At 40.4% G+C, this 15,895-nt stretch overlaps 1 protein-coding gene across 1 annotated transcript; it reads right to left on the bottom strand.

Moving 5' to 3' along the window:
• Positions 1-1,219: 1,219 nt before the first annotated feature.
• Positions 1,220-8,897, bottom strand: LOC116264196 (homeobox-leucine zipper protein PROTODERMAL FACTOR 2-like). Its single transcript, XM_031644281.2, is given in 13 exon segments — positions 1,220-1,721; positions 2,576-3,038; positions 3,731-3,826; positions 4,085-4,356; positions 4,499-4,673; positions 5,841-6,047; positions 6,252-6,353; positions 6,632-6,945; positions 6,948-7,080; positions 7,279-7,467; positions 7,637-7,754; positions 8,095-8,351; positions 8,723-8,897. Coding segments are annotated over 12 exon segments (2,361 nt in total). The 5' UTR covers positions 8,825-8,897; the 3' UTR covers positions 1,220-1,721; positions 2,576-2,642.
• Between the last annotated feature and the right edge of the window lie 6,998 nt (positions 8,898-15,895).

Below are 15,895 nucleotides of genomic sequence, written 5' to 3'. Positions count from 1 at the left end.
ATCCGAACCATGTAAACAAATTCCCCTATTCATCTTAACTTGTCAATTCTCACCAATAGAGAGAGTTCGAGATATGAAGCACCATCCTAACTTCAAGCATGCTCATAATCATCTTGCTGCGACCTTCCACTAACGTGTTTGATTATAGGTCCCATTATGAATCATTGGTAACTTCTTGTAAGACTACATCACTCATGTACGCACCTTCCAAAGCCATTGCTTTTTAATTTGCTTAATGGGGCGTAGAATAGTTGGTCTCGTGGGGAAGTGAAAGTCCGATCATCATCTGTTTAATTTTTATAGGTGTTACTTTCCGGAATTGTAAACTGTAAATAAGTTGCACTCTAGTTGATGAGTGTCATGCTTCCCAGGTTGCAAAACAGTCCTAAACATTGGGGCAAAGAGAATGGGCAGGCTTCGGCCTCTTCCAAGTAACTCTTGCCCTCCCTTGTTTCTGTTGTTGGTGAGCACTGATCAGCAGTCAAAAAGACATATACTTCCAATTACCCAACAAGCGGCAGTTTACCATGAAAGGTGACACGAATGAGACGACGTTCCAATCTTATTATGCGTCATTCAAAGCGGTAGAATACATATGGATGCAGGTCAGTTCATGGAGGATATCTAGCTTCATCAAAATGATGATTAGCCAAGGTTGGCAACGCATATGATCAGGAAATTTATGATTGTCTTTCGTTTGCAGATGACGGATCGCTTGTAATAGTTTTCCACTGTCGTTGTCGTTGTTTGTCGCATCAGGACATGGATATATAAGAGTTTTTACCTCCTTTCTTCCCATTCAGCTCTAGTCAATGCATACCAAAAACAATTATATAGCATTGACGTGAATAACCAAGTGACTTGAGTCAAGTCAGCGATAGACTCGGTCAAGTTCCATATTTGATGCGAACAATTTGTACCGAAGGGTCTCAATCTCGTGCTCATAATTTGGTTCGAGGATGAAGTATAAGAACAGGGAGAAGAAGAAAGGACCCAACGAAGTCCGGCGAGAGAGAAGAAAGCAATTAGCAAGGCCTTCGAAGGGGATTCCAAACCATAACCTTCTCAAAGAGGGAACAAGCCGCAGTCATGGAAGAAGAAAAGAAGAAAAAACATTATCCCCATGGATGAAGAAGCAATTTCAATTCCATTTTCTAGATTCCCACTTCTGATAAATGATCAAGAAACACTAAAGACAAGTCATGAGTTCGAACCAGACTAAACCAACTCCACAACATTGCTTCCTCCAAATTAACGACGTAAAAAACTATCGCTTCCTTCATCACAACAGTTGTTACACACCAAACAAATATGAAGAGTGAGAGAAAGAAAAGAGAGATCTAGAGAGAGAAGGAAACAGGAAATGACGCATATATCCCTAAACCCTAGTTCTCCATAAAAACAAAAGGGCCCCTGCCTTTGGCCCCACATGTCAGACATATGGTCCCACTAAAAAAAAAAGAGAGAGAGACAATGCTTTAGAGACGTTGAAAGAAGGGAAAAGGTACACTACTTTGGAAGCGAAAGTCAATACCCGAACCAATACCCTTGCATGGTGGTGCATGTGCATTCTTTTCCGGGCCCAACACCACGTGGCAAGGCGCATCCAAGGTGCGTTCTTGACTTCCTAACTACATCTCCTTGATTTCATCTTCTTTTTTTTTCTTTTCCTTGTTTCTTTTTCTTTCCTTTGACTCGAAGCGATTTTCTGCCGGCCGCTACTGCAAAGGCAAATCAAAGAGAGTCAATAACCAAAGGAAGATGAAAAGAACATGCAAGAAAGAAAGAGGCGCAAGTTTCAAAAACGAAATTCAATGAAACGAGCGATATCTCTTTTGTTTTTCAACGCTAATCTACTGCTACTGCAAGAAACGAGAACCGAAAAGGAACTAGAAAAGGGAAAATGTAAAGGAGAAAGTGAGGTTTCCTTCTCTAAGCCGACGTCTTACTTACTTGCCTCATTGGCTCGTCCACCACTCTACCTGTAGAAGCATACGCGTGTTTGAAACGAAGAAAAAGGTGAATTACAGATAGATTCACGTCAAGAGAGTCCCAAAAACAGAAAGTCGTAAACAACTATTATTGCAGATGAACCAAAATGGTCTTTTTCAATGGTACCCATCAACCTTTTTTTCTCTTATTGCGTGAACGATAAGGCAAAGGGCCAAACTTCTCTCGATATATATGCAAGAAGGATGACAAAATAAAACTTTGGCAAACAGATCAAATATAGAACACATACTATATACACGCATGCATTAGTAGATACAGATATGGTACATGTATATGTTTCAAATTCCTGAACTTTTTTCCATGAAAATTTCTCGCGGAGCAAAGATGTTTTTGTCTAGTATCGCGATCTGGCTGACTCCTGTTAGCGACTAAGATGATAAAATAAATGCTGATACTGACTCAGTTAAGTACCGTTTCCATGATTTATTCATTTCAAAAGCAGCGATACCATTTCCCAGAACAACAAAGAGAGCACCAACTTACTATATGTGCATAATTTTTCGTGCTTATCCGTCAAACTTAATTGGCAGAAAAAGAAAAAATAGAAAGTATTGATTTTTACCTGCAATTATGTATATGAGCACCAAAAACCATAAATCTTCATGCATGAACTCATGTACAGGATGAGTTCATGCATTCTCACACGTAACGGCGGCCTTAATCCTATCCACTGTGCATGCGATGAGATTGTTAACAGTAGCCACTGATCCTAGAGAGAGTTTTGCAGTTGGAGCAGAATCAACCAAGATCTGGAACGCCACAGTCAAAAGAGAACCACCACTACCACCATTGCTGCCGCTGCTGCCTCCGCCTGTCGGCCCCATTTCCTCTCCGTTAGCGGTGGTAGGTCCGTCATGCAAAATGGCGAACCCAGAGGGGAGAAGGGCCACACATTCTGGATCCCCGCCTGTTAGCACGGCATTCATGGCCACAATGTCCACCGGTGCATAGATCACATAAGACCCTGACGAATCCGTGCAGCTCTCTTGCAGTATAAGCATGTTGCTTTGGTTTGAATTCGAACTCTGTAAGCCACGCACCGAAAGTAAACAGGTGAGAAAGAAATTCCAGCGTATGTCATGATCGTGGATCGTGTCCTTGTGCACAACTGTTTCCTCTTTAGAAGAATGACTGTATGAACCTTGAGATGATGAATATACTTGTGAAGAGAAAACCTTCTTCATTTACATTCAAAGACCAATCATGAGAATACCACAGGTCCACAAATGTATTAAATATGCTAACTATATATATACTTTGTCATATTACTTTCTGGTTTAATGACTTAATCACTTGTCTGTGGGTGTAGCCCAGTTGCTCAGATTGTCAAAGAATATAGGCAGTAAATTGTAGCTCCCTCCTCATTAAACGCAAGGAAAAACAGATAAACATACGCCCTCCCACATGTATAGTTGCTTTCTCGATAATGAACAAGGAGAACTGAACTATCGTAGGTTGGATATCATATTAATTATTAATTATCATGCATTGAAATTGATCCGACTTGATGTCTTAGTACTTCTGTGGACAATCCATCATAAATAAGCGAGAGAAATTTTCCATTGCTTCTTTAACCCAGATGCTAAATATGCAAATGTATGCATGATCTAGCCTCGCACATTGCATGTCAAAAATGTACTACCAACATGCGACATGGCAGCTCCATGTGCATGACACTACCTAAACTCTGAATGTGCTGTGATGGGGTTAGACTTACATTTACCCGCAAAAGAGAGACGGCATTGCCCGGATCGTGGCCATTGGCGATGTGCGCCATTTCTTGCACTACTCCACCATTTGAAAGAATATCCCACTGTTTGCAGAGCAGAAAAAGGGAAACACAATTAGCAAGACTAATATCTGAAACACAATTAGAAAGACTAATATCTCTCAGCAAACATGGATATCTGTACTTCTATCTGTTCTAGAATTTGGCACATCCATGTGTCAAAACAAACTAAAAAGCTACATACTTAAAGTAAAATTGGAAAACGCTGGACAAGATGCAATATTTTACTGTGACAAGATCTGGAAATAACATATTGTCTTGAGAGAGAAATAGAGAGCGAACCTCATTTCTTGAATTCTCATCCCTCAGGAAGTCAAAAACTCTCTTTGGAGAGACAGGTAGCCAAAAGGAAGTAGCAGCGCTGAGAACAATGCCTGGTGGTCTTCCAGGATCACCTATACTCTTTCTAGTCATCACCCTCACATCCTCAGCCCCGCTCCCAGACAGAGTCGTCCAAGTATGTGCCGTGGAAGCGCTCACACCAGCACAGAAACTTACAACCATCCTCTCAGCCAACTTCAGCATGCTCCTCCTCCCTTCTGGACTGGTTATCACTGAAACACAGAATATATACCAAGATGAGTACATCTACAGATCTTCTTTGAACGCTTTTCGATCTCAAGAGGCTGTTTATAGTGCACTGCAGAAAAATTTTAAGCTTGCGGTTTCTATGTATTCACTGGCTAATTAGCTTACCACCGACATCTCTTGGGGAAATGTTGCTCGCCATGGAACTGGCGAGTCTCTCACATTGTCTGTCAAGGGTAGCGACCCATCTCTTTGCACCAAAAGCCAGGCCAGAGTTGACCAGCGACCGGTATATGCTGTGAACAGCTCTATCATCGACCTCGACGTGTTCGACCCACGTAACCTGCAACGAAAAACAGTAACAGCAGAGACGCTTCTTGACGATCAGAAATTGAGACTCATTCACCAGAAATAGTAGAAAAATCACGTTCTCTGTCATTCATAGAAGAGAGAGAGAGGAAGGGAGAGATGCAAGCGAACATGATATGCCGTCCAGTATGTGTCGGTGGAAGTGCCAGTCGACAATGCATGCAGGTGCAGATAATCCGCAGTGCATTTATGTAGAGCTGCGTAAATCTACTCTTCAAGATGTGCGTACATTTGAATACATGCATGCCTTGACGGACACCAACTAGAAAATGATACGATGTGCTTACTTGTAGAATATACATGCCCTCTCTCTCTCTCTCTTTCTCTCCTTCTCTCTCTCTCTCTCTCTCCCTCTCTCTCTTCTATTTTGCTGACTTTTTGTGTTTCTTGTGACTTCTCGTCACTCAATTTTGTTAATCAATTCCCATTTTGTTAATCAATTCTCATTTTGTCGGCTCTCTCTCTCCCTCTCCCTGAGTTTGCAAACATTTTAATGAATTTAGTTCCCTGAAACATACCAGTGCAACTTATCAGTTCCTCCTTCATCTTATGTTCATCTTGGAGAGAGAAAAAACCCTATGTGATCTTGTGTGTGTGCATATATATATATATATATATATATATATATATATACACACACACATAGAGAGAGAGAGAGAGAGAGAGAATTGTAGAAACAAGACTGTGAGGTTGAGTACGAAACCAGACCCTTTAAGTTTTTGCTGAAAAATTATTTTAAATAAAATATAAACATCCTAATATATTTGTAAAACTATTTTGATATAAAACATGTTTTGATTCAGGCTGTTTTTATGAAAAATGTGCATTTTTCTGTTATCAAAATGTTAATTTTATTGGAGCCATTCATTTTTGCTTTAAAATGTCGATATACAGTTATATTGCAAAAAAAAAAACTTTAAACATTACATTTAAACAATCTGGTTTTTGTCCACGATCTAATGTTCGATTTTTTGAAATGACAAACGCATTGATAGTGATGTATCTTAGTACCGAAAGAAGAGAAAGTAGGCGTGCATGGCCATGCACGATGTAAAGTTTGAACCAAACTGCTTTTCTTAATACCAATAGAAATGCGGAAAAAATGGGGAAATATTTCGTTTTGAAACCCTATTATGATCACCTTAGAATATCCGTTAGGCATTTCTTGAATAAGGCATCCGGATGGTCGTCTTCTACATCTCAACACCGGCTGAGCAGTCGGGCGAATACTGTCCAGTGAGACGTCAACGACAGCCCAGCTTCCATCTGGAAGGTGCTTGCAGTATCTAACAAAATAGCTTTCTCTGGTAGGCACCAGCGGAGTCGGCATTTGGAACTCAGCTGACATCTGTAAGAAATAAAGTTCATCCATCAGCTATGCTGTCATACTTCATTTCTTCGTGAAGTCAAAACCAAAACTACACGACAACTGTCTTTCACTTGTTTTGATCTCTTGAAAGAAAAAGTTACAAGTTTTTAGATAACAATATTGATGTTGGTAGTTTGTAAAGCGTGAAATCTGAGAGAGAGAGAGAGAGAGAGAGAGAGATACCACTTGTAACGCTCCATTCCAGTTTCCTGCTACCCCAGTCGACAGAATCTCCAGTGTAAGTGCTCTTGAGATTATGTGAAAGAACATGCTCGACCATTGATTCTGTGAGCAATTGAGAGCGTAAACATGAGATCTAAAAAGAGAAATGATGGGAAGCCACAAAGGCAGGCCTAAATATAAACTTTAAATCATCACCCCTTACTGGGTGAATATCACCTTCAGGGTGTAATGGGAGGTCACTCAACGTTTCTTTGCTATCAAGGTAATTAGTACCATAAAATCTAAATTTCGTTCCACGACCTATAAGCAACTTTTATCAAGCCATCCATTCGAAGATTGTAGTTACATCTCCTATATGAAAGATTTGCTTAAGTTCTTACCACATCCATAAGGATCTCCACCAAGTTGGTGGGATTCATGATCACAACCGCTGTTTCTCGAGAAGCTTCAGACTTCAAACCGAGCGGCCTGGGCCCGATGCCTCGAGGAAAGGCTCTAAGGTATTCATCTTCACAGAGCATTTCGGTCTGGCTGTCGACGCCGCCTGGAATCCATAACGGTTCCCCCAGCTGCGCCATTCTGATGAGCTCCTCCATTGCTGCAACAGCTAGTTCTATAACCATGGGCTTCTCTATCTCAAGTTGTCCTGCTACAGGCTTGTTCATCAAGTCCCCACCTCCAAACATCTCTCCCCCATGCCTCCTTGAATCCCAAAGTTTCCGACAGCTAGGTCTAAAGAAGAGCGAGACATGGATGGTGGTAGCAGTGGCGGGTAAGACATCATTGGCTTCCCCACATACTTCGCAGCAATCCCGGAGATCTTGTCAATCTGCATCTTCAACACAGAAAGCGTCAAACCTTTTCTCTTTATTATTCATAAATTAGGTGACATGGATGTAAAATCTTCTTTCCATTTATTTGACTGTGTCAATGGATCAAACTTCAAAGTTTGATATTCAAATGTTGTATGAGCGCATTGATGCTCTTTAGGTTTTCCTTTAGTAAGCTTTCTATTACTCTCGATTACCTCTTCTCTGAGACGAGCATTCTCTATCCTCAAGTGTTGTTCGTCGAATGACATCTCGCCCAGTGCAGTAGGGCCTCCACAGTTTGGACAGGAAGCGTTGCTCAGTGCTTCCTTATATCTCATGTTCTCAGCTCGGAGCTTCTCATTTTCTGCTCTAAGTTGTGCATTCTCTTGGCGTTCATGTTGTGTCTAGGGAGAGAAACAAACAGTGAGCAGCAGCAGAAAGGAAAGAGCGAAGTTGCGTATATTAGCAAAGAAATTTCCTTGAACAAGTATCCGTTCACCAGAACGCAGTAGTATAACGTTCAGATTTTTTTTTTTTTTTTTTTTTGAAAACTTGCCATCTTGTGGATTTTACCTTCATTTGCGTGCGCTTATTTTGGAACCAGAACTTCACTTGGAGAGGCTCTAAGCCTAATTCTCGGCTCAGCTCTTTCCTTTGCTTATCATCTGGATGTGGGCATTCTTTGAAAAACCTGCAGTTCAGGGAGGAGGGGGGGGGGAGAGCTGATGTTTGTATCAGAATTTTCTCACTGAGATCCATTTGAATATGATGCTTCCTTTATGCAGAAGATAAATCAATACAATTGAACTTATGCCAAAAAAAAATGAATAATGGAATGCTTTTTCTAAGATGAGCAAAAAGCCACAAAGAAGAGAAAATGAAGAAAAGGATTATCCTTGAATAAACAAATTGAAGGTCAGGAAGTGTGAAAGAGAACACCATAAGCCCAACAGGAAACCAAAGATGAAGTTTCTTGCATGCAATGAAGATGTGGGGAGAAACAAAGAGAGAGAGAGAGAGGTGTCCCTTACGCTTCCATTTCTTGAATCTGGTGCTGGGTGTGGCGATGATACCGCTTCTTCCTCGGCCGGCGGTCCTGTTCATTATCCTCGCCGGATGCGCCTTCAAGGTTTTCGCTTCCCGATTTGCTCTCAAACTCTTCTTCTCTCATCTTAGCGAGGGCCAACTCACTCTCTGTAGAATGGGCTATCTCATGCTGTCCATCCATCAGATTCGACTGAAACAGACCTACACATGCTTCAGATTTCATCCCGTTTTCTCTCACACTCTGTCAACCAAGGACGGCCGCAGAGAAAAGAAAGAAAAACGAAACCAGAAGAAAAAAAAATGAAAAAAACACAGATTCAACATATCAAAACAAAGCAAGGCAAGAGAACAGACAAGAGAAGTGGAAAATGATGAGATCAAGAATAAGAGAGCGCAATCCTGCTAGATGTCTACTGACTTCTCGAATTCCAAGATGGATTCCTTAAACTATAAGAGCGATACAGGAAACTTATTTTCTTTTGTAGGCTTTTTTTGGTCTAAATTTCACAGCAGGAGGCTCGCTGGCTGAATTTATCTGTGTTTTGGAACATTTTTGTCCTCGTTCCGCTTTGAGTTGGATGATTTGGAGAGAAAGAGGGAGGAAGCTTCTACCTGAGTTCTTTTAAGGGTCGGAAGCCCAAATCTGCTTTCTTCATGAGCTTCGCTAGCCATGATAGGCATAGCATACCCTGCCGGTATCATTGTTCCGACCATCTTTCTCTCTCTCTCTCTCTCTCTCTCTCTCTCTCTCTCGCTCTCTCTCTCTCTCTCTCTCTCTCTCGCTCGCTCGCTCGCTCTGAGTTTAGGTTTGGAGGACGCATATATTCATTATTTTATTGTTTTAACAGCGGGTACTCTAGATTCTGTTGCTCAGAGGAGGGCTAATACTTGGTTAACAAGTACTAAAAAGGCAGAGGTAGACTAAATTTTGCTCCCCAAGTTCCAACTAGTTTTTACTTTTATCTCTTTTTTATATGACCAAAGAAGAACTAGGGTTGACAATGGAGGCTTAACTTTTTCGACACCACCCTCAAAAACCAGATCTCAGAAACCTTTCTCAAAACCAAACACGCATCTCGATGCAGAGAAAACGTGTGAACAGCTTACCATGATACCATCTACCAAACAGAATGCATGGAGATCAGCTGGTACTCTAAAATCTCAGCGTGAACTAAGAAACAACAATAGAAGAAGGAAAACTGCAACTCTCTCTCTCTCTCTCTCTCTCTCTCTCTCTCTCTCTCTCTCTCTCTCTCTCTGATACTTACTGATGATGGAGTTTTCTTCAAAATCGGACTGACCCATTTGTGGTTTTCAAAGACCCAACTGGAATCTAGGTTTTCGTTCATACCCACATCCATTTTTCGGCGAAGCAGGCCATCAGTCATCGGAGAAATCGATCTAAAGCAGGGAAAAAGTCTTCCTCGTTGGTGCAGTTTCCGGCAGTTTAGACAGAGATGAGATGTAGAAGAACGAAGAAATCAGCCTCAAGGATCTCGCTTTTCCTTCTTTCTTTCCTTGCGGTAGTGCTTCTTCTGATATATGCAGCGGCTTTGAACTCTCGGCAGGCTCTCTCTCTCTCTCTCTTTCCCCCTCTCTCTTTCTTTCTCCCTCTCTCTCTCTTTTCTATCTCTCTCAGCCCTTCAAAGAGAGCAGAACCATGACAGTGAAGTGGGAGAGGAGAGGGAAGGGTGGGGATGGGGTAAAAACCAAGAGGTGCTGGTGCATTTAATGAGAGAGAGAGGGAGGGGGAGGGAGGAAGAGGAACAAGAGAGAGAGAGGGAGAACTTTAATAAGAATGAGATTGTTAGGAGCAAAATTACAGCTGCCTTCTTCCAATACAAGTATTACTCTCGTATGCATGTAATTTAATAAATATATTTTCTTTTTTGGCATTTGTAGATTTTAAAAAATACAGACTGCAGAAATGGATGGATGGTTTTAAACGGACAGAATACTCCCTATTATCATGGCGTGGACGGAGAATCGGAGCAAAACTTCCCAATTTTCTTTCTTTTGCCAGAGAGAGAGAAAGAGAGCAGCAGCAGCAGCAGCAGCATTTACGTCGCTAGCAATTATCTCTTTTATTTCCTTTTTCCTATTTCCTCTCTTTTGCTACAAAATTGACTCGGATTCCAGTAATAAATTTCGGAGCTCTCAGCCTCACCTTCCCCTCTGCAATCTCTCAATAAATGCTCACTGCGCTCTCGCAGACGCGGCTCTGTTATTACACTCATGCGTTCCTTGCGTGATACTCACACACACACACACACACACAGATTTCATAGTTGTATATCTGCAGAACACAAGCAACCGAAACCTTATGCCCGTTACAGTTCTGAATTTTTACTGCATAAATATTTCTTGATCTCTTTCTCATTGGAAGTAATGTTGGCAGAAACTTGCATATGCAATACTTTTTCAATTTAAATTGGATTTGATCGGCCATCTTCTCGAATGCTTTATTTTCTCTCTTGCGATGATCAGCAGTTGATTATGAACTAATTTGCAGAAGAGAGAGAGAGAGATTTCATGTATCAAACTGCTAGAAGTCAGCACTAAATTAACTCGGTCTATCCCTTGACCTGCGCCAGTTACTAGTACACCAAAAGCTCAACCATGATAAATGGATAGAAAGTAGAAACCCCACCAGCAAATCATATTCTAGCCTTGTAGGTATTTTCTCTCCAGGGAAAGTCTTACAAGTTTTCTCAAATCTACTCTTTCTATGGAATACTTGGGAAATCTCCACCATCAAATTTAAAAAGAAAGTAGCCTATAAGCAAAAATATTTCACATAAGAAGGAGAGTTAGAAATCTATCTATAGAAAATAAATGACACTTTTTGATACGACCGTTGCTTTTTATATTTTGTGTGCTTGTTTTACTAACAATTGTAATATTTTGACCACCAGCCCACAATGCCATGTAGTGAAGTTCACATTTCACATTCATATATCGTGTACATGTAAACACAAGTACGTAAACTACTCATATGCATGTATGTATGATGATCCCATGGTTACATGCATGGTTTGGCGTGTAACATGCACATACGATGTCAGTGACCATGCAATAAAAAGCATAGTCAAGTGAGTTGTTCCACCATTAATTAAAAATATTCCAAATCACGTTCATCCGATGCGTGAACTTGTCCGTAACCGCAAATGAATAGTAAAGAAAAATGTGGCAAAAAGAAGTGAAAGTGAAGCGTTTAGTGTACATGCTTGATAAACTCATGCAGTCTCAACCTTATCCCCATTCAGAATCTCAATCGTGTCGCTTAATTCCTTGGCCGTTGATTCAACCCCAACCAATGGCTCGGAATGCACACATCCCAACCAGAATCTGAATCGAATTGGCCCATCAACTCAATGGGTTGTGAATCGGCAAAAGTATATACTATATTTATTCTTTGAAAGGACTGAATGCTAAAGTATATAAAATTCAAAAAAAAAAAGTTTTTTAAAATGTTAAAAAATTAAAGAGAAAATAGGTAGCATCCTTGTATCGCTCATCGAAGCAAGTGGGTTTTTCCATCGATTGAATTCAAATTAGCCAACACAGGCTGATTGTTATTATAACATTGCATCCCATTAATGGTCACTATCGATCTAGCTATGTTTTTTCCCCATTTTCTATAACAAAGAAGCCTTTTGAATGTAATAAGCTGATCCAGAATTTTTGTGCCCTTTAGAACTGAAAGTGGTTGAGGGTCTAAATGAGGACAAAATCATATATATTGGTCCAACATTATAGGGCACATGAGTCACTAAATATACATCCAAACAAGGTCAGGTTTGGAACTAATAGTGTATGGTTTTATGGATCAATGTAGTAAATTAAACGAGTGAACATACAAGTTATTCAAAACGGCTCGCGGTTTCGTTTCAATTAGAAGCATAAAGGGGTTTGGCCATATTGGAAAAGAAAAATTGAAAGAGAGATGATGATGATGATGAGGACTGTCACTTCATTATTTTAATAGTTCAAGTTGGACGTGGATCCGTTATAGTGGTCCAATCTAAATTTGACCTTGATGGATTTTGTACTCAGTGTATAAGGCATTGCTTGAGCAGGGTTAGCCATGAACGCTTGATTCTGAATATTGCAGCCTTGAATGTTTAAGTACCATACCAATCTGGAGTTTTCTTGTTAATTTTCTTGCAAGAAGAAAATGCTTTTGATCCAAAGACATATAAGTCGCTTGCCTGAAGTTGTAAAACCCCATGGGTAGTGTCCTGCGGGGTTGGATTTGAGGCTTTCAAGTAGAAGAAGGTCAAAAGTTCAGTATTTTAGATGTATGTCGGTTGCCATAATCTGATGACTAGGCAACTCGTTTATCCATTGAGAAACTAAAAAGAAAACTCAAATTTCGAAGATGAGAAGAATCACGTACGATCCAAACCACTGAGCTAATTAATAGAAATTTGGTAATTAATTCTAATTGAAGCAGCATATTCTAAACAAAGCCATTTAGCTAAAAATAATACAACTTACGATCGTTAACTCAAGATTAAAAATAAAGAAATTGGTCGTCTACGATCAGATTCATGGAACTAAGAGGTGAGCATCGATTAACTCTTCTCAGCTTCTTTCCCCAGGTTATACATGTCATGGCTCTCGATAATCACTTCAAGTGTCTAAGTATTGACCTTTTCTGGTTATTCATTTTTAGTTGATATTTCATGACAATCCACTCAACCAACCAACTTACTGGTTTCTTCTTCTTCTTCTTCTTCTTATTTTCTTCTTCTTCTTCTTCGCTACTATTGCTTGAAGAAGCTAGTAAATGCCTCTTACCTGCTCCCAAGTAGAACAAGGAGATGGCCATTTAATGAAGGTTCTTTAACGCCCAGAGTTGATCTTTTGAGATCAGAATAAGAGGAGAATATCACAATAGAATAAGCAAACGTGCATACAATGAATCGACCACATTAATACTGCATTGCATTTTGAGGTTGGCCCTTATATATTGATCTCTTCTCTCATGTTTATCGACATAAAAAATCCATTAAAAAATGTTGGCATCCTCCTGTAGCTGGTATTGAAGGGACCAGAACAGTACAGCCATGTGGCCCCTTCAGCAGGCACTCGCTAAATTCATTGGCCTCCATGAGACCACATCTCATTCTTCATGTTCAGCGCTTTGCCATGCATGTTCTCGGTCCCCTCTTCAATTCCCCTCCCTTTCTTTTATGCATTTTCGCCGTCGACATGATCTCACCTGTTTTGTCTGCTTCCTATCTATATGTGGCGTGGTTACTTCTCCATGACAATCCTTTCCTTTGAGTCAAAATTTCAAAGTCCTGTAGACATGGACAGATTGCTGCTACTTGACAAGCCCCAGAGAGAGAGAGAGAGAGAGAGAGAGAGAGAGAGAGACTCTGCATATATCATCGATTTGGTTCAATTGGTCCGAAGGTGTTCACACTAATCCGCCAATTGGTATTCTCAACTAGAACCACATTCAAACATCTATAGATATTGCGTGTGTGTGTGTGAGAGAGAGAGAGAGAGAGATGAGTTGCAGCAGTCTTGTTTGGGCCTGGTTTTGCTAGATTCCGTATTTTAACAGTTTTTTAAACAATTATGTAAAGTTAATTTAGAAGTTAAATATTTGAAGCTACTGATCTTATCACTCGTTAAGTTTTATCTAATATTTATTGAAAAAGAAGGGACCGGATAGAGATGGTCCTCAAACCGAGACCAGCTGATCGCGTGCTCACCGTATATTCCTCTTAAGAGGTTTCCCAGGTCAAAGTTCCGTCCTCCCCACCATTTATGGAGTCATTCTTTCTAGCTCCGAGAAGGCCGATAAAAATATTTTTTCGGTCTTAGGTTTCTGCCGTTTATTTATAATATCTCTCTCTCTCTCTCTCTCTCTGAGTTATAAGCATTACGTAACTCGCTCCTGCTCCTTAAGTTCAGGAGAAGTTACCAAACATGTTCCCCATCAACACACAGCATTAGTTTTGGCACTCAATGGGTATCTCATGAGGTGTACATTTCTATGCAAGGTTCCAAAATGAGGCCACTTGAATGTAAATGCACACTGTTTGGTTTTTTATGTTAATGTTGCTTCAGTTGATAAATGATGTCAACGCATTTGCATCTACATGCTGCCATCAGCTTCTCGTTTAATGATTGAGGTTACTGAATCTCATTTATTCCACTCTCTTCTACCAATTAAATATTGAGATTTTTTGTGAAATCATGAGAGTCGTTCCTTGTTTCTTGTAGCATCGTTCTGAAAGTTCATTTTCTTTGACCAACTCGAGTTGAGAGACTTCGTCGCTGATCCGGGGCATAAATACCTTAAGACCATTTCCATGGCTGGACCGGACCCACCCATCTTAGAAGTGAAAGTTCATCTTTTTTTCACCACCTCAGCTAAGCTGAGAGTCTTTTGCGGCGTAAAACCCTCAAGGCCATTCCCATAGCCGGACCCATCTTATAATTGAAAAAGTTTTCATCCAGAGGCAATGACATTAATTATCTTGTGCATATGAGTTGCCCCATGGATTCATACTAGTGTGTCAAAAGGACATGACACAAGCATAATATTTGGAGTACCCACTTGAGATAGGTCATGAATACAAGGCCTCTTTAATTTTCTTAGGATGACCAACAAAGGTTTGATCTAGTAATTGAACTGAGTATTGAGGACTTTTCTTCTTTACTATACCATTGGTGGGCTCCCATGGTGCTTGATAGGATCCATTTGCATACTGTTTGTGGAACCAAGTAGAGTTGGCCTTGATTAGACCCTTCTTTTTTTTAAGTGTCAGGACAAGTGACTTGACTTGAAGTCTTCAATGTTGAGGATTTTACTTCAAGAACTTGATGGTCATGGTTATGTGTTCCATTCTTTGACATGATGTTTAAAGGTTCGTTTGGTAATAATAAGACATTGTTATTGTCTCATGTATCTACCATAAAAAATGATAGCTTTACATAAATCTACCCTAAAATTAAGGCAGATTCATGCGACAGCAAATAGAATATTACTGTTAGCAAACAGTCTCCAAGTGATTGGGAACAATGTTTTGGTAAAAGAGAGGGTTGATGGAACAAAGAGTTTTACATCAAGTAACAAAACTAAAATAAAGGATATAGCGAGTACTTTTACGACAACTTGCAAACAAGATAGGGGATAATAAACATTCATCTTTTGTCCTGAGGGGTTTGACACATTTGGGTGAACCAGCGGTTGGTCGGCTACCAGTCGCTGCAGGTTCAAGTTCCATGGGTGCCAACCTCTTGACACTGCTAAATCTCTCAGCCTAGGATGGTTTCCCAAAGTAAAACTCCAAAAAGAAAAAGAAGAGAAAATGTTCATCTTCTCTTGGGGTTGGCCAGTCTGCTGACTTGCAAAAGAAAAGGATGACGGATTTTGTGGTTTTCCTTGTCTCTGAATTAAAAAAAATGTCTTTGGTAGGGTCCATAGTAGTTGAACTTTCTGAGACATCAATCTTGACCTCAAATCACTCAAGTGCTAGAACGTAGCTTCTGTTAGCCTGGAGCAAGGTCTGAACCAGTTGGTCCGAACAGACATATACTGAAACAAACTTATCAAGCGCCAGAAGGCTTTAATTGGTTGGCTACCAAGTCCACTTTTTCCTTTGGCAAGAGTCCATAGTAAAAAAATCATATATAGAAAGGTTGCCTGGAGATTGGGACGTAGATCAGATCATTGCCTCATTGGAATCAATTAATAATTTGGCCCGCTGGGTACTTGTCAAGCCTGGTCCCGGGACAGCCATTGCTGTCCCTGTCTTGGGC

This window comes from Nymphaea colorata, chromosome 11, assembly GCF_008831285.2.
Source record: "Nymphaea colorata isolate Beijing-Zhang1983 chromosome 11, ASM883128v2, whole genome shotgun sequence".
NCBI lineage: Eukaryota > Viridiplantae > Streptophyta > Magnoliopsida > Nymphaeales > Nymphaeaceae > Nymphaea > Nymphaea colorata.
The sequence above is the reverse complement of the archived record's forward strand: the minus strand, read 5'-3'. Positions and strand labels throughout refer to the sequence as shown.